The 27,929-nt window shown below is 41.6% G+C and overlaps 1 protein-coding gene and 1 non-coding gene across 2 annotated transcripts; one reads left to right on the top strand and one right to left on the bottom strand.

Moving 5' to 3' along the window:
* Positions 1-3,827: 3,827 nt before the first annotated feature.
* On the bottom strand, positions 3,828-3,975 carry LOC116408524. Its single transcript, XR_004221027.1, has one exon. It is a non-coding gene; the product is annotated as a small nucleolar RNA SNORA47 (small nucleolar RNA).
* Positions 3,976-15,185: 11,210 nt separating this feature from the next.
* Positions 15,186-20,819, top strand: s100z (S100 calcium binding protein Z). Its single transcript, XM_002940869.5, has 3 exons — positions 15,186-15,297; positions 15,641-15,797; positions 20,545-20,819. Exons 2-3 carry the CDS (start codon positions 15,657-15,659, stop codon positions 20,701-20,703), a joined length of 300 nt encoding a protein of 99 aa, XP_002940915.1. The 5' UTR covers positions 15,186-15,297; positions 15,641-15,656; the 3' UTR covers positions 20,704-20,819.
* Positions 20,820-27,929: the final 7,110 nt, after the last annotated feature.

Raw genomic sequence — 27,929 nt, 5'->3', positions numbered from 1 at the left:
ACTGTTACTTTCTACTGGGATGTGGGGCAGTTCTACCCCCTGCTCTATATAGGGAATGTGATTGTACTGTTACTTTCTACTGGGATGTGGGGCAGTTCTACACCCTGCTCTATATAGGGAATGTGATTGTACTGTTACTTTCTACTGGGATGTGGGAGCAGTTCTACCCCCTGCTCTATATAGGGAATGTGATTGTACCGTTACTTTCTACTGGGATGTGGGGCAGTTCTACCCCCTGCTCTATATAGGGAATGTGATTGTACCGTTACTTTCTACTGGGATGTGGGGCAGTTCTACCCCCTGCTCTATATAGGGAATGTGATTGTACTGTTACTTTCTACTGGGATGTGGGGCAGTTCTACACTCTGCTCTATAGGGAATGTGATTGTACTGTTACTTTCTACTGGGATGTGGGGCAGTTCTACACCCTGCTCTATATAGGGAATGTGATTATACTGTTAGTTTCTACTGGGATGTGGGGCAGTTCTACACCCTGCTCTATATAGGGAATGTGATTGTACTGTTACTTTCTACTGGGATGTGGGGCAGTTCTACCCCCTGCTCTATAGGGAATGTGATTGTACTGTTACTTTCTACTGGGATGTGGGAGCAGTTCTACACCCTGCTCTATATAGGGAATGTGATTGTACTGTTACTTTCTACTGGGATGTGGGGCAGTTCTACCCCCTGCTCTATATAGGGAATGTGATTGTACTGTTACTTTCTACTGGGATGTGGGGCAGTTCTACCCCCTGCTCTATAGGGAATGTGATTGTACTGTTACTTTCTACTGGGATGTGGGGCAGTTCTACACCCTGCTCTATAGGGAATGTGATTATACTGTTAGTTTCTACTGGGATGTGGGGCAGTTCTACACCCTGCTCTATAGGGAATGTGATTATACTGTTAGTTTCTACTGGGATGTGGGGCAGTTCTACCCCCTGCTCTATAGGGAATGTGATTGTACTGTTACTTTCTACTGGGATGTGGGCAACGTTCCCTCTAATTTTTTATAGGCTGTGTGCGCAAAAAATATCATCCGTGCGCATTTTAAAGCAAGATTAAATTTTTGTGCGCTACAGAATGTTTGTTGGAGTTCAGTTATGGGCATTTTTGCGCAGGTCTTTCAGTTTGTCTAAATCAAGTTACAAAAATTTAATTTTTGTGCGCGCTATTTTAATTTGTGTGCGCGGGTTCGGAAAGTCTTGTGCGCGCGCACACGCGCACAGCTTAGAGGGAACAGTGGATGTGGGGCAGTTCTACCCCCTGCTCTATAGGGAATGTGATTGTACTGTTACTTTCTACTGGGATGTGGGAGCAGTTCTACACCCTGCTCTATATAGGGAATGTGATTGTACTGTTACTTTCTACTGGGATGTGGGGCAGTTCTACCCCCTGCTCTATATAGGGAATGTGATTGTACTGTTACTTTCTACTGGGATGTGGGGCAGTTGTACAACCTGCTCTATAGGGAATGGGATTGTACTGTTACTTTCTACTGGGATGTGGGGCAGTTGTACAACCTGCTCTATAGGGAATGGGATTGTACTGTTACTTTCTACTGGGATGTGGGGCAGTTCTACACCCTGCTCTATATAGGGAATGTGATTGTACTGTTACTTTCTACTGGGATGTGGGGCAGTTGTACAACCTGCTCTATAGGGAATGGGATTGTACTGTTACTTTCTACTGGGATGTGGGGCAGTTGTACAACCTGCTCTATAGGGAATGTGATTGTACTGTTACTTTCTACTGGGATGTGGGGCAGTTCTACACCCTGCTCTATAGGGAATGTGATTGTACTGTTACTTTCTACTGGGATGTGGGAGCAGTTCTACACCCTGCTCTATAGGGAATGGGATTGTACTGTTACTTTCTACTGGGATGTGGGGCAGTTCTACACCCTGCTCTATAGGGAATGTGATTGTACTGTTACTTTCTACTGGGATGTGGGGCAGTTGTACAACCTGCTCTATAGGGAATGTGATTGTACTGTTACTTTCTACTGGGATGTGGGAGCAGTTGTACACCCTGCTCTATAGGGAATGTGATTGTACTGTTACTTTCTACTGGGATGTGGGGCAGTTCTACCCCCAGCTCTATAGGGAATGTGATTGTACTGTTACTTTCTACTGGGATGTGGGGCAGTTCTACACTCTGCTCTATAGGGAATGGGATTGTACCGTTACTTTCTACTGGGATGTGGGGCAGTTCTACCCCCTGCTCTATAGGGTATGTGATTGTACTGTTACTTTCTACTGGGATGTGGGAGCAGTTCTACCCCCTGCTCTATATAGGGAATGTGATTGTACTGTAACTTTCTACTGGGATGTGGGGCAGTTCTACACTCTGCTCTATAGGGAATGGGATTGTACCGTTACTTTCTACTGGGATGTGGGGCAGTTCTACAACCTGCTCTATAGGGAATGGGATTGTACCGTTACTTTCTACTGGGATGTGGGGCAGTTCTACACTCTGCTCTATAGGGAATGGGATTGTACCGTTACTTTCTACTGGGATGTGGGGCAGTTCTACACCCTGCTCTATATAGGGAATGTGATTGTACTGTTACTTTCTACTGGGATGTGGGAGCAGTTCTACACCCTGCTCTATAGGGTATGTGATTGTACTGTTACTTTCTACTGGGATGTGGGAGCAGTTGTACACCCTGCTCTATATAGGGAATGTGATTGTACTGTTACTTTCTACTGGGATGTGGGGCAGTTCTACCCCCTGCTCTATAGGGAATGTGATTGTACTGTTACTTTCTACTGGGATGTGGGGCAGTTCTACACTCTGCTCTATAGGGAATGGGATTGTACCGTTACTTTCTACTGGGATGTGGGGCAGTTCTACCCCCTGCTCTATAGGGTATGTGATTGTACTGTTACTTTCTACTGGGATGTGGGGCAGTTCTACACCCTGCTCTATAGGGAATGGGATTGTACCGTTACTTTCTACTGGGATGTGGGGCAGTTCTACCCCCTGCTCTATAGGGTATGTGATTGTACTGTTACTTTCTACTGGGATGTGGGGCAGTTCTACACCCTGCTCTATAGGGTATGTGATTGTACCGTTACTTTCTACTGGGATGTGGGGCAGTTCTACCCCCTGCTCTATAGGGTATGTGATTGTACTGTTACTTTCTACTGGGATGTGGGGCAGTTCTACACTCTGCTCTATAGGGAATGGGATTGTACCGTAACTTTCTACTGGGATGTGGGGCAGTTCTACACCCTGCTCCCTGCTCTATAGGGTATGTGATTGTACTGTTACTTTCTACTGGGATGTGGGGCAGTTCTGCAGTTGATCATCAAGCTATAACTCTTAGGATATCCTGTATAACTCTCAGAATATACTGGGACTGCTGAGAGTTGTAGTTCAATACACCCATATGTATATTATGTCTAGGGTTAATGCAACATTCTAAATCTATTTCTGTAGTGACTTCCCAGCTGGACTGGGCACAGAGGGCAGGGAATTATCAGCCATCCCAGTAACTGGCTAGTGATTACGCTTTATAAGGCATGTTTTCCCATATATACTTTCAGTTCTTTAGAGTTTTTTTTCATTGCACATTTTGGGCAATTTTTGGGCTACTTTCAAAGCGGCTTTTGGTTAGTTTTGGGCTGGTTTTAGAACTTACTTTGGCCAGTTTGGAAAAATAAATCTGTCAACCCTAACAGTACCGCAGAGTTAAGATGGCCACACAAGTACTGAACCACTCCATGTGGCTACTAATTCCGAACCATATCCAGACCCGGCTCCTCACAGGACAATTGCCAAGAGACCATATGGTCAGCCTCTCCCAAGCGGGACTGCGCGTACTAATCTCGCCCAATGGAATGTTAATGCGGAGGCTGCCGGGCTCTCTAATGGGCATAGGAATCCGTGCAGCCGGCGCATTGATACTGTAGGAGGATATAACCAGTAGAGAGCAGCATGGATGGACTGCCTCACCTTCTCATGCCTCCATCGTACATGGGAACTAGCATTGCGGGCAGCAAAGGGGGAATGGTGCGGAGGGAGAGGAAGTGAGTGGGTGAGTACAATTTACGGTAAGTGAGGATCATAAGCAAGGACTAAAGGAGAGCGCAATGATACATATACGTACCCGCTGCACTAGTCCCTCACGCAGCACTCTGAGTAGTACTCACGGCTATTATACCAGCCTGGCTCATGCTATGGCTTCTAAGACCGAAACACAAGTATTTTATAGGGCTAAGACACTGACCTTCCTCCTGCCATGCTGTCCCCGTAGCAACTACTTCCGCTGCTGGGACTGACCCATGACGTCACGCCGCGTAAGTGACGTCTCCCATTGCAACACAATGTGCTTAAGAACCGCACTGTGCGATGGTTCTGTAGCGCTGCTCGCAGTGGGCTGGGAGGCAGAACAAGGGAAGGGATAGCTGGGAGTGGGGACAAATGGAGGCGCGTTGGGGGGAAGTAGTGGATATCCGACCCCTCTCTCACTATGTGTGCGCTGGGCTTACAGTCTCGGTGTGAGGGGAGTTGCTTCAGGCATGTTCTTACCCAATAACTCCTGTACAAAATGACTTCAGGAAGAACCCGCAGCCTTACGAGTTGCAATAGGTTAGCGATATTCTAAATCTTGTTTGCTGATAAATCATATTGTAGCCATAAGCCCGGGTTTCCTCATTAAGTCATAGAGATCCGGCATGTACAGAGTAATACCCATACTGCATCCCATTGCGCAGCTAGTGATGTCAGGTAGTGCGGAAAGGGCCCTTTTGGGGGGAACAGCATGGAGATGGAAGTACAAGGGACTTATTGTGTAACAGTTTGTAACCCTTTCTTGGCACTGATATCCAGGGCCACACTGGGGCGCAAACAGGAAAAATCCCAAGCCTCCGCTAAGTGGAAGATTTGCGGGATTGGGAAAGTTTAAGTGCCTCCACCCAGGGCTAAACCATGTATTAATGGGCAACAACTCCTTGGGAACTGCAACAGCAGTGATTAATATACCAAATGCAATGGAAATGAACCACACAATTGATAGATATGAAATAAATTGTAATATATATGCAATGAAATGAAAACAGTGAATAACAGTTTCAACATAACACATATAATATTTGACACTATTCCCCTTTGTGTAAGAATAAGTCCCTTGTCACTTTAAGAACCTTGAGTGTGCACAGGTTAACTCCTTGTATGAAGGTAGGGGTAACAGAGTTATGTGTTGCAACACCAGATTGTAGCACCCCGGGGTGTGTAACTGTAAAATCTCACCAACTCCCGGTGGAAGTAAAAGGGCAATAAACCCTGTGGGGCAGGGCAGATGCAGGGAAGCAGTCTGGCAGCTTTAATCCTCACTGAGCTTGAGATGTTGGAGTAGAGAAAGGCTTCTTGGGATCCTGATGGAGATTCACTGCAGGTGTCACGGAGGCTGATGGGTAATCCCACACCCAGATCCAGTGTACACGCTGGTAACTCACTACAGGGCTGAAGTCCTAACTATCCTACAGGGATTACTACCCTAACAATAGCTCAGGCCTGCTGCAGTAATCCCGTTCACTAAATGGCTGAATGGGAAGGGTTAACTAACTCCCTATGCTCTGATTATGGGGTTCCCTATATATAATAGATTGTTCTACAGGTGGAACCCTAGCTCCCTACTTGTACAGATCACAGGAACACTCACAGGAAAGATGGAGAAACCTCAGGCAGCTCCCAGTAATACTGTGCAGAGTCCATGCTTTCCTTCTCCTCTCTTCCTGAATCAGATCTGCCTCACTTTCATATCTTTTTGGCTCCAAAGCTCTTTCAGCAGGGTCACAAGGTCAGAAGCCAATCCCTCCTGCTGATTGGGCCAGGCTGTGACTGGGAACTGTCCCTTTGCAGTAGTCAGCAGCCATGTTTTTGGTTGCTCCAGATTTAAAGTCACAGGGTTGTGGGTTTGGGGAAAGTGTAAATTAGCACTTCCCTACAAGTTGTTAGATTAGATTAGCTCAGTGTATTAATCAAATGCTCAACCTGTGTCCCAGCTCCTCTTAGGGCTGTGACACACGAGGAGATTAGTTGCCTAGCAACAAATATTTGTCGCGGGCAACTAATCTCCCCACAATGCCATCCCACCGGCTAGAATATAAATTACTGGTAGGATGGCATACACGGCGCTGCAATTTGCCCAAGTTGCTTTGAGAGGAAACTTTGGGCGACTTCGGCAAATCGCAGTGCCACGTATGCCATCCCACTGGCGATTTACATTCTAGCTGGTGGGATGGCATTGCGTGGAGATTAGTCGCGGCGTAACTAATCTCCTTGTGTGTCACTGCCCTTAAGGGATTCGGGCAAATACCAAACCAAATCCTAAATAGCATATGTTGCGTGCAGCGAAAAATGTTCCACTTCCGTGTTCATGCAGCAACATTTAACCCTTCCAAATCCTAATTTGTTTCAGGCAGGACTGTGGATTCAGCCGAATCCGAACTCTGCCGGAAAAGGCCGAATACCGAACTGAATCCTGGATTCAGCGCATCCCTAAATGAAAGTGAAGATGGTTATAGATTTCCATTAAAATATAATGGCTTACCTCTGCCCATACAGGGAAGCAAGGCATTACTGGCTGTCATTCATGGCTATGGCTTTATTTGCCCTAGGTGCTTAAATTGGTGCAGCAGTTCTTTACACCCATGCAGGCTTCCCATAGGAAACAGACAAAGGACAATCCATAACTTTTTACGAGAGAGGAAGAAATCATTTAGCCTTGTAGGATGCAGACTAGCTTTAATAAATGTAATCACGTGATAAATAGAAAACTACAGCAGAGGCATTACTGGGAACAGCGGCGGAACTAGCTGTACTGTAACTAATCAGATGTATACTGGGAACTATTTTCTGTCAGGTGATCTCTGAGGGAGCACACAGCCCATCACAAAATGGTGCCTCCAGGGAAAAGGTGTAAAAGAGCAATATTTACTGATATATATATTCCAGTTTTTTAAGATTATTTACTAGGCCACATAATATGATATAAACTATCTGTTGGTTAAGTATTAATTCTGAAGGTATAGTTTCCCTTTAGGGCTCTGGCACACGGGGAGATTAGTCGCCCGCGACAAATCTCCCGTGTCTCAGGCAACTAATCTCCCAAGATGTAAATCGCCGGTGGGATGACATAGATGGTGGCGCGAATTCACTGAAATCGCGCCGCAGCGTGTGCCATCCCACTGGTGACTTATATTTTCGCCAGTGGAATGGCAACTCGGGGAGATTAGTTGCCTGAGACAGGGGAGATTTGTCACGGGCGACTAATCTCCCCGTGTGCCAGAGCCTTTAGGGAATGTTGATTCCACGTGGTGCAAAAGCTTTATGTGTTGTCACTGATTACATACAACTAAATGGGACTGTTGTAGCGTTATTCAATACCTGTGTTTGAAGATGACAAGTATTAGAGAGTGATTTAAAAGAAAATATGCAATAGTATCTTGAACAATAGAGAATTTCGCTATATTTAAATGTGCAGTGGTGTTAAATGAAGCATAAAGCTCTAATATTTCCCAAGCTTTTGAAGAAACACTCTAAAGTAAAAAGACATGCAAAAATGAGCAACTATCCTGCGTGTTTCTTCATCCCTACGCACACACATGCCTGATCAGATAAACAAAAGCATTGGGGACATTTTGCATTTTCATTTGCATTATTTGTCATTTTACCTTATTCACTGTGTCCATAAGTCATTAGTTATTCTGTACCACTGATATAAATTGGAATTGAAATCACGTTATTAAGAATGTGCACATGTATATATGTCAATACCATATCTACATGTTGACAGTGTTGAAAGGGGGGCACTTTACAATCTACAAAGAAAGTAAAAGCATATATTGGCTACAGACATTTCAACTCACCTGTTTTTAAGTTACCCGCTATCAGTAATTTAGACCCAAAACCTAACTTACCTGACATTACTCCAACATTATCCAAAGCAGAGGAATGATGCTAAAGAGAAGGGAATACAAACATCTAAGAGGAACTGTGAAAACTTGTGGGTACCCAGACTGGGCCTAATCAAAGACAAGCAAAAAGACCAGACCAACAAACAAAAGGGAGGAACACAGCAGGCAAAGCAACAAAGTCATCTCATATGTTGCTGGAACATCAGAAAAACTTCAATAAACATTGCATTCTTGTGTTTTTCAAACCCAGCAACACTCTGAGACAAAAGCTGGTGCACCCTAAATACCCTACACCAAAGCACATGAAAAGTAATGTGATCTATGCTGTCCAGTTTAGTGAAGAGTGCTCTGACTTATACATTGGGAAGACAAAAAAACCTTTGTAAGAGAATGGCTCAACATAGGAGGGCTAACTCCTCAGGACAAGACTCGGCAGTCTATCTACACCTCAAAGAAAAAGGACACTCTTTTGAGGACAGTAACGTGCATATTTTGGACCGAGAGGACATATGGTTTGAAAGAGGTGTGAGAGAGGCCATTTATGCCAGCTTAGAGAAACCATCCCTGAACAGAGGAGGGGGCATGTGACACCGCTCATCATCAACATACAATGCCGCATTGACATCCTTACCCCAATGGTTTCACAACAGTTCACAATTCCAGTCATGTACTTTGAAGGATTAACACCTGCATCAATGAGAATCATGATACCAATGTGACTGGATCATACCTTCATACACCTGTCATTTTCAGCCAACACCTAACTGAATAAGTTCAACGGAACAATTGTGATTGTATGTTTGTGACTGTACTGCCCTCAAGGGTTTAAATGCCGGGGAATTCCCTACCAGTCATTTGAACTGAAGAAGCCACTCGGATGAGTGGTGAAATGTTTTCAAGAAACACTCAAAAAAGTCCAGTTGTTTTAGACTTAATTCTACTAGATATGTAGTCTAATTTTTTTTTTCTTATTCAATGTAACATTGTTAGACAATTTTCTAGTTCTAGAGGGATTTTTAGTAGCCTACATGTATCTATGTCACTTATTATATATCTTACCTTGTATAATCCCATATGCCACACCCCTCTTGGTCTATGATAATATACTTTTTTTAATATGCTAATTTATCTCATATCGCGTATCCTATATGTATATACAGTATATGCATGTGTTTATTATTATAATATTATATTTTGTCTTATAACCTATTCTAAATGTTTGCCTGTTATAATTCTTTATCTCATGCCCGTTACACTGAATTCCTTTCCTTCTATTGAAATGACTTTTGCCGTTTATACATTATACATTTAAGAACCAGAATTACCTCTTGCAAAAAAAAAAAAAAAGTTAACTTTATTCTGCCCGCATGTTGTACCTGTAATGTGCCAGAAGGTGTCACTGTATACATTCCATCCGCGCAATGCTTTCCTATCTTAGTACACAATGGTAACAAAAAGGGGCCAGTCTTTAAAGACAAAGGTAGTTTACACAGGAAAGATATATAAATGAATATCTAAATTATTTACATGTTGTTACATAAATAAAAAAACAGTAAATATGTGATCTTAATATACACAAGAAATGAGACCCCTTCTCGGCAATCTAAGTGGTGTGGCAACTTACAGATGCAAATAAGAAGTACAGAATTCCTTTCACACAGTAATAATGAGCAAAAACATTACCAAACTCTGGGTAACCTGGCCAAAAGTAGCAAAAATTAACCAGTATATTTGGGAATCCCTTCACCGAAGCTAGGGGGAACCCTCTTTATCCCCGACCTCCTCTGCCAAAAGCCCAGCGGGAAGCAAGGGTCTTCTGACCCCCTCTCTAAAAGGCTAGGGGGTTCCCTTTGCTTTTCACCCATCAACCAAAAGGCATAGAAGGGGCCGGAATAACCAATGGACCTCTGACTAGGTCCCTAAAAGGTAATGTTCCCATTAAGGGGTCAGGGTTCACAGGAAGAAGGAGCCTAATGGCCACATATCACTCCATAGATCTGTGCTTCTAACCTGGAAGCTATTGCACCAGATTCCAAAAAGTACTAAAAAGTGCCTAATTGCCATGATAACATATGGAGTAAAAAAATGAAACATAAAATAAAGCCTTTTGTTCCAAACTGAGCCAGCTGTACCCATTGATGCAGGGAAACCCTGAAGCTACCACCACCTTTGGACGTGGCAGTTTCCTTGGCACGCTGTTTCACTAGGTGCAGCACACATGGCTCTATCATGCCAAAACCGGCAATGATGTTGGTAATTTTAATGTATCAGCCACAGCTACACCAGGTGCAACTCCACCTTACGAGCAATACAACGCTGGAATTCTAAAAATTATGTATTATGGAAAAAAAACATGCCGATTGTGCTCAAAATTGCACTGCAAATGGCACTTCTGGTCATAAATGACCCCTATGTGTGTAATTCTGGACAATGAAGAATGAAACACAAGGTGCAACAATTCCCTCACCCAAGGCCCAAACTAGGGGTAGGCAGACAGAAGAGGTACTTGCCTAGTGCCCCCACTGCTGCACTCTCAGCACATGTCTCTTCTGCCTATCTCTAGTTTCAGGCCTGACTGTGTGTTACCCTTTCACTGATTCAGTTTTCAGGATGAAATGATAAGTAGATTTCTCTATCCACATAAGCAAATTGACATTGTCTGAGTTTGCACCATGGCTACCCAACAGTTAAATGCATAATGATTCCCCTACTGTGTCACTTTGATGTTCCACAGACAGGGGCAACTGGTGGAGCTAAAATGGAACCACTGCATCAGTAGGTGGTTCATTTACATCATTGCTGCTGCAACTGCATCCGATTTGGCAAACAACCAATCTGAACACGCATTTCCACGCAAATCAGACACAATATTGTGGAAGTCCGTCTGGCATCGCTGAGTGCCACTACATAGAATGCAAGGAGCACATCTTGACACAAGTACTTTTAAATAAGGTAATTTTATGTGCAACCCACTGCGGGGAAAAGAGCAAGTTGCCCACTGTGCTTGTGGACATAAATGAGCTCTATTTCCTTTTTTACCCATATTTTCTTAATCAGAAACCAGCACAGCATCCCAAGTACATCTGTAAGGATGGTAACTTGTACAGATCCACTTACAATAATGAATAAGGCACACTTGTCGCTTTGCTTTGATCAGATAATATTTGGTGTCAAACCTGCAGCCCTTCAGCTGATATTGGACTTTAGTTAAAGTTCAGCAATATCCACGGGGCTTCTGCTTACATTTCCCTGACCTATACAGATTAAGATCACTTAATCTTTTTTAAGTGATCTGAAAAGTACATTTTCGATTGGAATCCCCCATACATGTATTCTGTCCTATTCATCTCCTAGCCTGTCATTCAGACCACTGCCTTGTTGCTAGAGTAAATTAGCTGTTGAAATTCCAAACTGGAAAGCTGCTGAAATGTCTACATCATTGTAAAGGATAATTTGAAGGTGAACCTTTAACCTATAGGCCAATCTTCAAAGATAAACCTACTAATATATATCATAATGGAAGAGCAGTTCTAGGTATGTATGATGGGCCGGAGATCTTACAATAATAAATCATAACAGTCATTGACAAGAGATAATGTGAGGTGTGGACTTTGTACTGTCTTATAAACAAGCCATTGTGAATAGTCAGCCAACTGTAGGCCTGTGAGTCTGCCATCATCAGTGACGATATCAACACTGTTGATAACACACAGATGGAAAAACAATTAAACTGATCTACTTAATCTAATGGCCACTTGGCTTATAAATTATTTTATAATCAGGCAGTTTGTACTTTTACTTCCAGAAAACATTCACTGGAGAACGGGGAAAGATCCTTCAAGTAGTAAGATAGCTATAGTGCCAACTAAAAGATGGGAATGTGCTGCTTAGCCTGCTATAGATGGACCTTACTGAGAAAAAAGGAATGTCAATGCTGCAGAATGCTCATTCTGGATTATACTGTAAACAATATAGAATAGAGTAATTAAAAGAGGTAAAAATAAGGCAACAACTATTACAATTATTAAATGCTGTCGATTAGATTTGTAACTTCTGGCAGGCATACAGATAGTGCTTCTCCACAATGTCCTGCCTTCTTTCTCTTTGGGTCTTTGGGCTTTTTAGGTATATATATATATTGCAAAGTCAGGGCAATTGTGTGGGATTAGGTGTTCCATTCAGCAGGTCTTGTAATCACAGGCAGTTCTTCTAATGGGAGCACATAATGTGACCCCAGGGCCGGTATATAAAATGCTTTTCCATGTTGCATAGATATTTATTTTTGCACAACACTGGGCAGTAACAAGCTTGATTAAACAGGGTATCAAAATATATGCAAGTATCTCCTTAAAGTGATACAGTAACTTTATTTATTATAATATAGTTTTAGTGAGTCATGTGACAAAAATTACATCACTAAGCTCCAATTATAACTGATGACATCACTAAGCACCATTTATAAGAATATAATTTACAGTTTGGTCCCATAGGGAAATGACCAAACTCTATATTATATATAGACAAACCCTGAGGAAGAGCAACGTTAGTGCTCGAAACGTCGGATCTTTTTCAATAAATATTTTTTATTTTTCCTAAAGTCCCTGTGTGCGAGTGTAGTGTACTGATAGGCCCTTAATGATAGGTGTATATACAGTAACACGCTGGGTGGTATTTGGAGGGGTTGAACTGCATGGACTTTTGTCTTGCTTCAATTGAGATTAACAATGTAAGTATATAATGTTTTGTGAGCCCTATTGCAGATGGTCCTGTATCAAAGCCATGCAGCCTTATTCGGTCACTCCTACATGTTTGTACACTGTGAATCTCCGGTATAGATTGTGTTTGCACACTGTGAGGGCTTCCTCTCAAGGCAACTTCCGCGATTTCACTGAAATCACGCCGCCACGTATGCCATTCCACCGGCGATTTACATTTTCGCCAGTGGGATGGCATTTTGGGGAGATTAGTCGCCCGCAAACAGGGAGATTTGTCGCGGGCGACTAATCTCCCCGTGTGCTGGAGCCCTTAATCTCCGGCATAGATTGCGTTTGCACACTGCGAATCTCCGGCATAGATTGCGTTTGCACACTGCGAATCTCCGGCATAGATTGCGTTTGCACACTGCGAATCTCCGGCATAGATTGCGTTTGCACACTGCGAATCTCCGGCATAGATTGCGTTTGCACATTGCGAATCTCCGGCATAGATTGCGTTTGCACACTACGAATCTCCGGCATAGATTGCGTTTGCACGCTGCGAATCTCCGGCATAGATTGCGTTTGCACGCTGCGAATCTCCGGCATAGATTGCGTTTGCACACTGCGAATCTCCGGCATAGATTGCGTTTGCACACTGCGAATCTCCGGCATAGATTGCGTTTGCACACTGCGAATCTCCGGCATAGATTGCGTTTGCACACTGCGAATCTCCGGCATAGATTGCGTTTGCACACTGCGAATCTCCGGCATAGATTGCGTTTGCACACTGCGAATCTCCGGCATAGATTGCGTTTGCACACTGCGAATCTCCGGCATAGATTGCGTTTGCACACTGCAAATCTCCGGGATAGATTGTAAGTCACAGACTAGGACCAGGCAATACACTAAAAACATGATATGATGTGCCCTTTAGTGCTTCCCTATGGCTGCATAAAATAATGTATTGTTTTGTAGGTTTCAGCCCATATGGGCCCAGCTTCAGAATAAGCATTTCTAGACTGCTTCTGACCTCAACCTGTTCCACAGGGTATCCTTGTCACTAAACTAGCGGCAGATAATAGATTAAAACTTTTTACCCACAGGAATTGTTTTTCTCCATATTTTCTTGCTTTCTACTTCAAGTGTTAATTGATTTCATTCTGCCCTATAGGTCTGTACCCAAGGAAGCAGAAATAGCTGAAAACCAATAAGAAACAGAACAAGACCAAGTGTTTTTTTTTATTCCGCACTGAAGTCCCCTCACAAGGGTACCCAGGGCAGAATTAAATCAATTAACACACGTTCTAGCGAGGTAAATAGCACAACTTGCACAAGAATGAATGAGTACAGAGGCTAAATAGTGTAACCATTGGGCAACAAACAGCACAGCAGACAGGTTTGTATGAACAGGTGTCACTCCTGCTGCTAAGAAAAGCCTTGCAAATCTGTTTATTTGGGATTATTTGAATACTGACTGACTTCCATTATTCTCTGGTACATTGTGCTTGAGACTGGGCTGTGTGGGGGTTTGCATGACTGCTTTATTCATGTACAGTACTCCTGCCCAACCCACGGCCCTTCAACTGCCTTCCTGCAATCCCCAAATACCAAGGGCTTCAGCCACATCTGCAGATCCCCCAGTTGCCCATGATTTAATGCTTTTACAGGGTATCAGCTAATTCAGATATTCATGTTTTATCATTCAGGTCTTTTTGTTGAAAATGGGATTAGTGTGCCATAACCCTTAAGGCCAGTATCCCGCCAGACCTTAGCTAGGCTTTCAGGAGTTTTGGGCCAAAACCTGCCTGTAGCAGACACATTTCTCCACTGGCAGAAATACACTATCAGGGCAACAGGCTAAAGGGAGAAAAATACATCTCTAAAATAGACTTGTGTTAGCTTTTTATTACTTTATTTTGATTGCTTGTAATATATTCAGATATATGCTCTGTAGGCGCTTCCATGGCAGATGCTAAATGCTATACTATTCTTGCCTTTGCCACTATGTTTAAGTAAATACTGTAAGCACCCAGGAGCTAATTGCATTTTGCCAGCATTGTGTACATAATTAAGTGCTGGAGGGGCACACCTTTCGGGCTTAAACGGCACAGCAGAAATAGTGCAGCCCCTCCCCTCCATCCCTTCTTTGTAAATTGATAGATAATAGATTGTCATGTGAATAAATCAGGAAAAAAGTCAATAAAAAATCTAGACTTCCATTTTATTAAAGCTCTGTCATCATGCATTATGTTCTGCCAGTGTCTCTGGGGAGGTTACACATACATATAAGCAAAAACAATGTATTCCCTTCTACCTTGTGGTTTATTTTGGGATATTTTCCCTTACCAAGCTTCCTAGCAACCAAGCATATGTTTCTTGTCTATTGACTGAGGACAGGTGTATAGGAATATCTCCTCCTACCCTGGATGTGGGGACGTTACAGGTATGTAAGGTGCGCTCAACGTCAGGCACTTCAGGCAATTTAAATAAAATCCAAGAGCCAATCCAAATGCAGGGAGGGGTGACGCAGGCTTCATACAACTGTTACCACTGGTGACATAGTAATCCTTGCATTTTGGGAATAAGGGCGCTGGGCTGGGAAGCTGTGTATAAATAGCTCCCATCTTTAGCCTTTATTACCTGTTTACCTTGTCTGGCTGTTTGTGGACACGCAGGTAATGATGAGAACTATTTTTTCCAAGGTTATTTACTGCTCTTTGTTGCATTTTTTTCAATCTTTTGCTTACAACATCTGTCACTGCGGAGGAAGTTAAGAGCATTCCTTTGTTTTTTCTTGCATATTAAAACCAGACTGCAGTCTCTGAATATAATTTTCTACTTCACTCTATGTAAAGACTGCTAATTACAGAATAACTGGGATTTTGCTTTAAATACTCCATAGAGGGCATATTACCAGGAGTGTTGCCCTGGCGACTTGTGGTTTACGTAGATGGCACAGCCTTATCTTACCTGTAACTGTCAGTAACCTTTCTTTCTAACCTCTTCCTTTCATGCCAGGCACCCTTTGATCACCATGCCCACCCAGCTGGAATCCGCCATGGACACCATGATCAGAATCTTTCATCACTACTCTGGCAAAGAAGGGGATAAATACAAGTTGAACAAAGGGGAACTCAAGCAACTGTTGCAGAGTGAGCTCACAGATTTCCTTGCGGTAAGAACGTGCTTCGCAGACACTTCTAGACTGAGGGGTCAGCGTTCTGAATGCTTGAAGGGTGAACAATTGAGTCTGCATGGCTGAGGATGCCCTTCTATCATTCAGAGCCTTATGGCAATGACACACAGAGCTACTTGTCGTGGCTTCAAAATAGACAATGCTGATAATTTTATTTTAGCAGGGACAATTCTCAGTATGGGTATTTTCTGGCAAGTAGCTGGCTACAAGCAGCACCGTGTGTCATAGCCCTTATCTACAGCAGCTGCCTTTATACTGTACATTGTGGTGTTGTGGCTGAAATCCAGTAAGGTTATATAGATGATTTCTTACAAGAATAAGAGATTATAACAGTGCTAACTGTATATTGTGCAGGAATAGCATGACATGTTTTGGGGTTGGGGGATGGTGGTTATCATTGCAATCTTATGCACAATATAAAGGGTACCTCACCTGAAATGCTGTGTATCTTACCACTGCTTGCACAATGATTATGGGCCATACACAAAGTCATATAATCATGTGCCAAGTGCTCCCTTGATCCTGTTCACAGCAGCATCTACATTTACTTGTACCTTGTAGTGTAGTGTTTCTTTTTGTTCCATTAATATCACAATATACAGGCACAATATAAGTATGATTTAATATTCAACTATCCACATCAGATAATATTATCTGTGCCACTATTGCCCTGCAGTTCTAGGGTCCTGGGTTCAACTCCATCCAGGGAGTGAGTTGCCTCCCACGCTCCAAAAAAATATAGGTATCTATCTAGATTAACTGACCCTAGTGTGCATGATGGGACAGGGCCCCCACTGCAGCAGGGAATGATATATAATCTCTGCAGAATATGTCGGTGCTATACAAATAAAGAATAAAAATTATGCCAAAATGTCTGCATCTTAATGATTAACCTATCATAGTTCATTGATCTTTCAGCAAAGTGATTTTTCTTTAAAGCTATAATAAATATCAGTAAGAAAATCTGACAAGGCAAAAGTGTAATCTGGAAATAGGTAGAGTTTAGTTCTGCAGCTGTTTTAGAACTTTGACCTCAGGCACCTGCTTACCATAGGTGGTATTTATAGTCCTACAACAGCTAAATGACTGTACATAAGCTTACACTAAGACTATACATTTCTTATGCTCTTGTGAATATGCAAAAATGTAATTGCGAAATAAAAATACCTTCATTTTGATGAATGCGGAGGTTCCCCATAAGCCAGGACTCCCTGAAAGGGTGTTTTCCACATACCTGTTTGCCTAGCAATTAACTGATTCTTAAAATAGAGTGTTCCATTCCCTGCATGGCTACTGTTATCGTCGCAGTGAGTCAGACTAAACACTAGGGCTGCGTTATATTAATATAATTGGAAAAAAAGCCTTGTGCGTCTGGACAACGTTGTTATCACTGTGCTGCAGAATTGCATTTATTGTGGACACTGAGAATTAAGGCCAATGCTGTTGCAGCTTTAAAGGGGAACTATCATGAAAACCTATCTTTGTCTTACTGAATTAAGACACTTTCTAAATCTAATCAATTAAAAATTCTGTCCTGTTTATGAAATAAGTTACTCTTCACTATTCTCCTCTCAGAAGACTCTTTGTCTCTTTATTCTCTCTTTATGCGGGAGTTAGAGTAAGATTTTGATTGGCAGTTAGATCTAATATATGCTTTACAAGGGTGCATCCTTTGTCTAGAAGATACTGTATATATCAGAGCTCACCTTTTCAAAATAACCAGAAATACTTTCTACATGCAGGATTTGTGCCAGAGTCAGTATTTTGTTAGATTTATCTATGCTGGATTCATTTATTTGATTTAGATCTATTACATCTGCTACGTAAGGGAGCCCCCTAATTAAAGATGTATTAGACCTGTCAAATTCCGACCCTGACTTCTGCATGAAGAGAGAAGGAAGAGAGACAGGTTGCTGAGAGGCAGAGGCAAAGTGTATAACATTTTTAATTGTAGATAAAAGTTTCACATATTCATGAGAGTATTTTAAATTTTAATTTTCATGATAGCTCCCCTTTAAGAAAAGTTACAGCTTTGGACCTGAGGGTGATGTATCACCTTTTATATCAGGGATTTGAACTTGCTTGAGGAGTAAGCTGCCTATTTGCTATGTATGTATATGCTATATAATGTCAGCGATAGTCAATGCTGAGGCTACTGCTCTTCTTTGATATATCTACATTCCCCCAGGTCATTTAGGGACCCTAAGCATTGGATTGGTCAATACAGTAAGGGAAACCCAGAGCGTGGCTGACGTTAGTGCATCCCAGGACACTGTACCGTGATGCTTTGCAGCAGTCTTGCTTTTCTCTTGCATCAGTCTTACAAATCCCTGTGCCAAACTTATTAGGAGCTTACTATAATGGAAGCAAGGCATGCATATGGTTATTATTAGCAAAATCATTCCCTCTGGACCATTAATATTTTCATTCATGTTTTGCTTGATGCCAAATCATTTTTTTTAATTTTTAACATTTATTTTTAGGGTTTGGTGGATAGCACAGAGATACGATGGTTTACTTTCAAAGCCGTATTTTTCAGAAATGTCCTGGGAAGCTTTAAGCCTAATTCATATGTAATTTACAGTGATGCAATGATTAGCGTGTATTCACAAGGGCTTAATCACATCAGTCCCCTATCCTGTGGCAAGTCAGCTTCTCCCCCCTCCACCCACCTACCATGTGTATCAGAGAAAACATTACTCTGAGAAGCCAAGGGAGACATCCAGTTTAATTAATTTAGTGGAATTCTGAAGAGCCTAGATAAGCATTAGCCCCCTGGGCAAGTTTCTTCTCTGCAGTATTTACAGAACGTGGGCACAGATTTGTGTGTGACGGCTATAATAAATCTTGTTCTACTCCTGCATGATCTGAAACATAATATCTTTTCCTACATTCAGTTTCCACATGCGCCACAAGTGTATATTGCACACACCATATAGTGCAGCCTTTAAAGGTGCCCATACACTATAAGATCCGCTTGGCGATGTCCCTACGGGTGGGCGATATCAGGGGGCATGTAGGTGAATTTGATCGTTTGGCCCTGGGGCCAAATGATTGAGTTCTAAACGCTGCAATGGGGCAGTCGGTTCGGGGACCGCATCAACAAGCTGATGCGGTCCCCGATCCGACTGGATTTTCTAACCTGGCCGACCGATATCTGGCCAATTTCAGGCCAGATATCGGTCGGCCAGGCCCCTCGGTTATGCCCCTACACGGGCCGATAAGCTGCCAAATCGGTCCAAGGGGCCGATATCAGCAGCTATAATCGGCCCGTGTATGGGCACCTTAAGGCTTATAGCACATGTGGCACATCTGGCAGAGGAGCACCCAAACCCATCCATGCAGCCTGTTATTTGCTTTAGGGAACCTACATTTTTTAGCCAGAGAATGCAAGTGTATTTGCCCAGAGAAACATAAAGCAAATGAAAGCCAGGTTTGGGTGCTTCTCCACCAGCTGAAAAATGCCAGTGGTGTAAATGCCCTGGTGCCTAATGTTGCATTCAGTTTAACACTATTTAGTGTAGTGCGTGAGTCCAGCCTGCAGCAGGTTGCACAGTTGAACTGCAATATTAAAGCCTGTTTCATCTCTACACACAACATTTATATACATTTAATACACAAGATCCATAAATATCCTATATCATTTATTATTATTATATTATATCCTTATAAATGGTGCATAGTGATGTCATTAGAAATAATTGGTGCATAGTGATATCAGTGCTGTCACATGACTCACCGAAACTTGAGTATTATAATAAATAATATACCCCCTGTTGCAAAATATGAGAATTTTAGAAGTCACCTCAATGCTTCATGACCTGTATAAAAGTTCTTGGCCTTTGGCCTTGTACCATCATATGGACATGGGACTCCTTAGTGACTTTTAATATCCTTATATTTTACAATAGTAGGTGCATTATATATACTGGATAATGGGTTTCCGGATAAGGGGTCCAATACCAGTATATATATATATATATATACAAAATATAAATGCAATGGAAGCCAGCACTCACAGGACTTTTCAGCATGTAATCCGAAAAGTCCTGTGAGTGCTGGCTTCCATTGCATTTATATTTTGTATATATTTTTTTGGCCGTAGCACCCAGGCTTCAACCCTTTTTTGTGGTATGCCATCCCACCGGCAATTTACATTTTCGTCGGTGGGGTGGCATTTTGGGGAGATTAGTCGCCCGCGACAAGGGAGATTTGTTGCGGGCGACTAGTCTCCCCTTGTGCCAGAGCCCTAACAACCAGGCCCGGATTTGTGGCGAGGCCACAAAGGCCCGGGCCTAGGGCGGCACATACACAGGGGCGGCATGCCGCCCCGCCGCAAGCAAATTTTAACATTTTGCTCCCATACGGAGCAATGGGGACATCTCCCCACTGCTCCGTATGGGAGTTGTAAGTTAGGCGCTTGCACATGCGCATTAGCGGTCACGGGGGGGCTTGTTCGCGCATGCGCAAGTTAGGCGCATGCGCATTCACGTTTTCGGGGGGGGGGGGCTAATGGGGGCGACCTTGGGGCGCCTCAAGTAGAAATCCGGCCCTGCTAACAACTCAAAAAATCATGAGTTATTTCAAATGATTAATCTGAGCTTGAAGTCTATAAACTTGTAGAGTATTGGAAAACAAAGTATTATCTGTTTCAGTAGTAAATAAGCATCAGATTAACATGGCTCTCATTCCTTTCTTTTAACTGTGGTTCCGTTTTCCCTTCCAGTGCCAAAAGGACCCCCAGTTAGTTGACAAAATAATGAACGACCTTGACTCCAATAAGGACAATGAGGTGGATTTTGGCGAATTCGTGGTGTTGGTGGCCGCTCTGACTGTCGCTTGCAATGAATTTTTTGAGGAGCAGCAACGGAAAAAATGCAAATAGATTGAAAGTGAAGGTGGCTGCGAATCCCGCAGGCTGTGATTGTCAATCTGTAACAGTTAAAGCATTAACTTTTATCATGTCAACTCTTATTGCTCAATAAATGTAGTAATATGGTATTATGTTTCCACGTGTTTATTTACCAGTGTATTATTGCACATAACAAACCCTTACTGGACTAATAACTTTAATAGCTAGAAACATACATTGTATGTTGCATGTATGATTTTGGAGCGTGGGAGGAAACCAGTTCAGACATGGGGAGAACATACAAACGTCATGCAGACTCTGTGCACAGGTCAGAGGTCAAAACAGGACCCCATGGAGGAAAGGCAGCAATTTTAACCAATGAGCCATTGTGTTGCTAGTATCTGGTTGCTAAGATCAGTGGCTCTAGCAACCACTCAGCAGTTTAAATGTGAAACAGGAGATGTTCAGGGCTCCTAAAATAAAATAGATTACATAGCACTGATGAGGGTGAGATGGACACAACTGGCGTAAACACTAAATTTTAAAGGGGGACTGTCCAACTGTCCTCTTCAACAAGGGGCTTATTTATTAACATTGGAGACAAATATTACCGCTGATGTTGCCCATAGCAACCAACCTGTAATTAGATTTGAACAAGTTAGAAAATATGAGCAATTATCTAATTGGCTGCTATGGTCAACATCACCGGTGATGTGTTTGTCTCCAGTGTTAATAAATGCACCCCACAGTGTGATGAATCACAGTTATCAGGACGTGAACAAAGAACAAACTCTGTATCCAGCAAATGTCTTGGGGATGGTAGGAACTGTACTTCCAGATGCTAGAGGGAAATTAGTGCTTGTATTCAGCCATAAAAGGGTTAAAACTACCATTCAGAGATTTGGGAGCAACTGTCAGGAGTAAATGGAAATTGCAGATGCTTCTATGGTGCAATTATTGAATGTGAGCCACTTTCCTGCCCCCGGGGACTGCCGTTCCCACAGCAAATGGTAAAACAAATGCATTCATATTCTGTGTTGTGACTCAGCATCTCAGTGAGAATGCAAGGTGCAGGGAGTCCTACTCCCAGCAGCACCGCTAATGGCGTAAGTGCAGAATGCTAGGCTAGCAAGAGAAAGTTAGAACTCTTTCTGGAATCAGGACCTCTTGTAGGGTAATGTAGAGCGGCAATTGCCCAAAGACTAGGGTCGCCACCTGGCTGTTATAAATGATGCTCGATGCCAATGTTACTAATAGGACAGAAAGATAAAAATATAAATATAAGTAAGCCGGTATTTTTGTCCAGAAAAGGTGGCAACAGCACCAAACACCCAGCTTTACACTTATAATATAATTCCAGAATATATTACAGGTCAGGGATGCTTAACCTCCACATTCTGCAAAAGAATCGGGCAATGACTGCAATCAATATTTGATCTGGGTTCCTATGGGCTTTATCCAATATTTATATGGTGATCATATGAATTGACAGATTAAATGGTCACTAATACACGATAAATCACTGTCACTTTGCACTTCTGGTGCTGATATTATTGTATTGAAACATATTGCATTAGATTGCGTTTTTATTTCTATTTTCCATGTGCTTCCATGATTACTATTGTGCACCCTTTTGAGGCCCATCCAAAGGGGAATTTTTTCTAAGAGGAAGCAGCAGATCACCATTTATCAACACAGCATTGATGATCTCTTTAAATTTAACCACCAGGAAGCGCTGAGTATTTAAAAACCTGTTTGGTTTTTTGTTTTTTTGTTTTTTGTTTAACCTACAGCCCATCAGCAGCAAATCCCTCTCTTACCTGGGGGTATTACAGAAAAAAATGGAAATCTTAAACACGTATAAATATAGATTTATTTTTACTTGACAAGTTAAAGCTTCCTCAAGGATGTGGAACAGTCCAACTCTGCATGTTCAGAATAAATCACCTAATACCCAATGGGTAAGTGAGTTAAAAAGAACCTGGTCTGTTTTATTAACAAATGACCAAGCTGGCATTGCACAAATGCTTGGCCCTCCTACATTTATTACTCGCCTATATGTGTTGTCTTTTTTTCCTTTTTAATAACATTCACTTCAAGTATCACTTTTATCGGTGAGGCCAGTAAAGCAAAGCATTTGACCCTTGGTCAATTATAAAGGCAAATGCAGCGTGTAAAGTGTTATTTGGGATCAATGTTCCCTCTAATTTCTTCTTGGCTGTGTGTGAAAAAAATTTATTTTTTTGCACATGTTTTACAACTGTTTTAAAAAACTGGTGTGCGCTGTACAGAAGATGTGTTTTCACACAAAATTGTTTGTCCGTACCAGTTTATTGTGTGCGCTGTTCTTAAAATTTGTGTACACAAATACAATGCCTTGTTTCCCCTGCAATGCATATCGGCTTTCTGTCATTGGAGAATCCATTGCTAGTAATGTATTTTAACAAAAAGTGTACTATTAGTTATGGCAATATGGGCTGATAAAAACTGTTCATAGGGATATGACTAATATTTCTACATTTTTAAGATGTCTCGAAATTAGAAAATGTTGGGGGTTATTTAATAAAAGGCACTAAGTTTGTGCAGGAGCAGTAACCCATAGCAACCAATCAGCAGGTAGAATGTAATGGTCACTAGTTTACAAGCAAAAATATTATTGGTTGAAATGGGCTACTGCTCCAAGTGCCTTTTATTACATATGAGGGATTGACCATTAGTAAATCAGACATAAAAACAATGTTATATGGAGGAGGCTACAACCTTGTTTGCCTTGCTGTAGAGCCTTAAAGGTGGCCATACACACTAAGATCCGTTCGCTTGGCGAGGTCGGATCTTCTCCCGATATCCCCACCTATGGGTAGGCGATATCGGGCAAATTCAGGATAATTCAAATTAGAACGTCTAATCAGATCAGAACGACGGGTATAGGAGTCGGTCCGGGGGCACATTAACGAGCCAATGCGGTCCCTGATCTGACTACATTTTTTAAACTGCTGATTGATATCTGGCCAATTTCAGGCCAAATGTCGGTCGGGCAGGCCCGTTGTTAGTGCCCCTACACTGGCAGATAAGCTGATTAATCGGCTGCTAGAATCGGCCTGTGTATGGCCACCTTAACTCTTAGGGGCAGAGATATCAAAGGGTGAAACTAAAGCTTCCCACCCAGATTCTCTTTCACTAAGCAAAGCAGTTGCCTACCAGTAGCGACAAATCCCACACAGCAAGTTCCCACTGCAGACGTTTGCTCGGTCTACTGAGCATATACAAATGTCAGAATTTGCATTTTAAAATGCAAAGAAATTTGGACATTTAGAAACTGCAGCCCTGCTGTAGGGAAATGATTTGCCAATGTGATTATTTATTTAGTTTTCCGGAACATACTATTAGTTAACCCTCCACGCCTACATTTTCCTAGATAATTATAGCCGTCATTTCTCTGTTCTCTGTGGGATATGGATTGCAACTTAAATATCAAGAGCTCCTTCATCATAATAACTCATATTATTTCCTAGCAGTTGTTCATATAAAAGCTTAGCTGGAGAGAGGGAGAAAGGCTTTACTTGACACACAATAACATTTCTACTGTACAATAGTGGGACGTACATCCCTTTTAATACCCTAAATAACAAAAGTCTTAAAACTTAAATTAACTTAAATGAAACTTTAAAAAACTAGAAATAATCTCCTAAAAGTTGATTTTCATGTATTTAGCGATGCGTATTGCTTTCTGTCATCCCCTCGCAGGCTTTGTTAATGGTACATTTGAATAATGTCATTTACATTGGATTATATGTAATGATTTGACATTACTGGGAGGAACGATCAATGCACAACCCCATCATCTTTAACAGTAATTTATTTCTTTTTTTAAACGCATATATTGTTTTTTTTTTAAAAAGGTGCTCTTAGTCATATATTTATGATGGTAAATGTCATGGCAAGTCCTATATCCTGGTGACAACTTTATATTTATATCTATATTTATAGATTGTAAGCTCTACGGGGCAGGGACCTCCATCCTCTTGTGTCTTTGACTCTTAACTTATTGCAACTGTACCTTGTATTTATTGTTATACTTTGTATTTATCTATTATCTTATTAACCCCCTGTTTGTATTAATGTATTCTACTGTACAGCTCTGCGTACATAAGTAGTGCTTTATAAATAAAGATATACATATATACATACATAGTCTTATTTTTCATAGATTTAAAATTTGCACCCAGGTTCCCACCCAGAATAAGCACAGTATGCATGCTGCTACCTTTAGGCTCCATGTTGTGTGTGCGGTGTCCCTGGTGGGTACTAAGGGGGGGCACGACCACCTTCCCCCAAAGAGTTATGTCAGTGAACTGACAAGAGGATCAGATTGGCCAGAGCACTAGAGGATTTCCCAGTAGACCCAGCCCCTAATGCACCCCACTTTTTATAATTTACATAAGGCTGCTCTTATTTCACCCATAGGCCTGTATGACATCTATAATATCTGCAGGTAATTAGTGTAATGATGGACCTTGATGTCAGCTTCTCTTGGAGGCCCAGTCCAATACTAATGGTGGCCATACATATAGCAATAATGATCTTTCGTGTGACCATTGGTTGCATGAAAGATTGTCCCACCCTCCACTGATGTTCAGGGCTTAATCGTCAGACATGGAGATGGAAATTCTACCTCCACCTGCCAATTCAGCCCTAAACAGAGATTTTACTTGGACGCCTTCAAAATCTTTTAACCTGGCCAACCTGGCCAATCCGCAGCCTTAGTGATATCGGTCGCCTCTTCAAGCCGCCATACACGCACCGAATATTGTACAAAACAAGGTTTCATACAATAATATTGGTGCGTTATGGCTGACATAAGAGAATGGATATTGGGCAGTCAAGATATTATTCCTCTCTGATGTATGTATGTATGTATGTATGTATGTATGTATATCTTTATTTATAGTGCTTGAAGGTCCCTGCCCCATACAGCTTACAATCTATACGGGAGGGTAACTTACAGACTCAAACAGGCAAATATAAGTGCTGTAGGTCACATCTGATATGGATACTTAGCAGCACAGAGACAAGGAACATTACTGAGTAATCTTTCATAGTAGGAGCTCAGTGTGAAAGCACAGAAGAGCATATATTGTGGCATGTTTTACCTTCTAGTGGGTTAAATCATTGTTCTGTATGGTTGGACAAAGACCAATAGATTCAATGCCATTGAAAGCCATGTAGATCATTAGGGGTGCCGTACTGACTAAAGACTCATTTCTCAGTGTTCCCATATTACAATATTTGCCAGCAAAAGGATCATTTGCTGCCAAGATATCCAGTATCTGGTAAAGCAACTGACCCTGCTGAGAAGTCTTTAAAATGTTTCACCACCTTTCTGTGGCTTCTTTAGTTCAGCTGACGTAGGTAGGGAATTAAATAAAAGGATAATACAATAATTTGAACTTATCTCTACTATATAATGTATCTAAATAAATAAAAAACCTTCATAGACATATTGCTATCAAGATATTGTAAAGTACTCTATATCACAGGAAACCTACTGGGATAATTCCACCTTCCTCCCTGACTGGATGGCACTGTATTTTTTATGTGGGGTCCTGAGAAACCTTTAGAGCAGTCTCAAAACTCTGCTTGGGAGGCAAATGACAGCATCATTGCTTATGTGTGGCCTTTACCATTTGAACATTTACAATTTCTAAAACACTATGCTTTTTGATATTATTGACCATTGTGCTTCTGGATATTATTCACCATTACAAATAATATCCAGAATTAGAAGCAGTGCCTATGAGTACTTCTCCTGCACTGACTAGGGAAATACTTTACTAAGCAGTTTTCATGTGATATACCGTATTTTACAATATCTGGTAGCAATATGTCTATGGAGGTTTTCATTTATTCAGGTTAGGAGATACATTATCTAGTAGAGATAAGGTTAAATTATTGTTCTGCCCTTTCCCTTAATTCCATACCTACCACAGTTGGACTGAATAAGCCACAGATGAGTGGTGAAAAGTTCTTAAAGGAACAGTAACACCAAAAAATGAAAGTGTATAAAAGTAACTAAAATATAATGTGCTGCTGCCCTGCACTGGTAAAAGTTGTGTGTTTACTTCAGAAAGTCTACTATAATTTATATAAATAAGCTACTGTGTAGCCATGGAGGCAGCCATTCAAAGGGGAAAAGGCACAGGCACATAGCAGATAACAGATAAAACACTATTGTATTCTACAGAGCTTATCAGTTATCTGCAATGTAACCTGTGCCTTTTCTCCTTTTTTCCAGCTTGAATGGCTGCCCCCGTGGCTACACAGCAGCTTATTATATAAATTATAGTAGTGTTACTGTAGCAAACACACCAGTGTTACCAGTGCAGGGCAACAGTGCATTATATTTTTATTTCTTGAAAGCTCTTTCATTTTTTAGTGTTACTGTTCCTTTAAAACTGCTCAGCAGGGTCGGTTGCTTTACTAGATACAGGTATAGGACCTGTTATCCAGAATGCTCGGGACCAAGGGTATTCCGGATAAGGGGTCTTTCCGTAATTTGGATCTCCATACCTTAAGTCTGCTAAAAAATCAATAAAACATTAATTAAACCCAATAGGATTGTTTTGCATCTAATAAGGATTGATTATATCATAGTTGGGATAAATTACAAGGTACTGTTTTGTTATTACAGAGAAAAAGGAAATCAGTTTTAAAATTCTGAATTATTTGATTAAAATGGAGTCTATGGGAGACGGGCTTTCCGTAATTCGGAGCTTTCTGGATAATGGGTTTCCGGATAAGGGGTCCAATACCTGTACTGTATATCTTGGCAGAAAATGGCTCTTGTGCTGGCAAAAAACAGACACCTGATTCCCTCACAGAATGGCAGTAAGTAAGGCAACGTCCTGCTTTGTTACTGAAGGCAGAGCTGCAAGAGGAAACAAGAACATTTGATATTAAAAAATTAAAAAACAGAACACCACAAAGTCTGCAGTAAGTAAAATAGAGATGGCAATGCCAGCAGTAATACTCACACATAGGGAGAGGTACCATGGGAGATGTGACATATATGGATAAAGAAATTGCCTGTAATGGTAAATTATATGGCTGTCTCCATATAGATAACTATGTTACAATTTACTATTATTGATTCAAGAACTGCAGTCAGTAGAAAATAAATCCCATCTTCACACCAAAATGACTAATCCAAAGGGATTGTAATGCATAGAAATATTGATCCGTGCAACTAGAAATCAATAAAC

The sequence above is a fragment of the Xenopus tropicalis genome, chromosome 1 (genome assembly GCF_000004195.4).
Source record: "Xenopus tropicalis strain Nigerian chromosome 1, UCB_Xtro_10.0, whole genome shotgun sequence".
NCBI lineage: Eukaryota > Metazoa > Chordata > Amphibia > Anura > Pipidae > Xenopus > Xenopus tropicalis.
The sequence above is the reverse complement of the archived record's forward strand: the minus strand, read 5'-3'. Positions and strand labels throughout refer to the sequence as shown.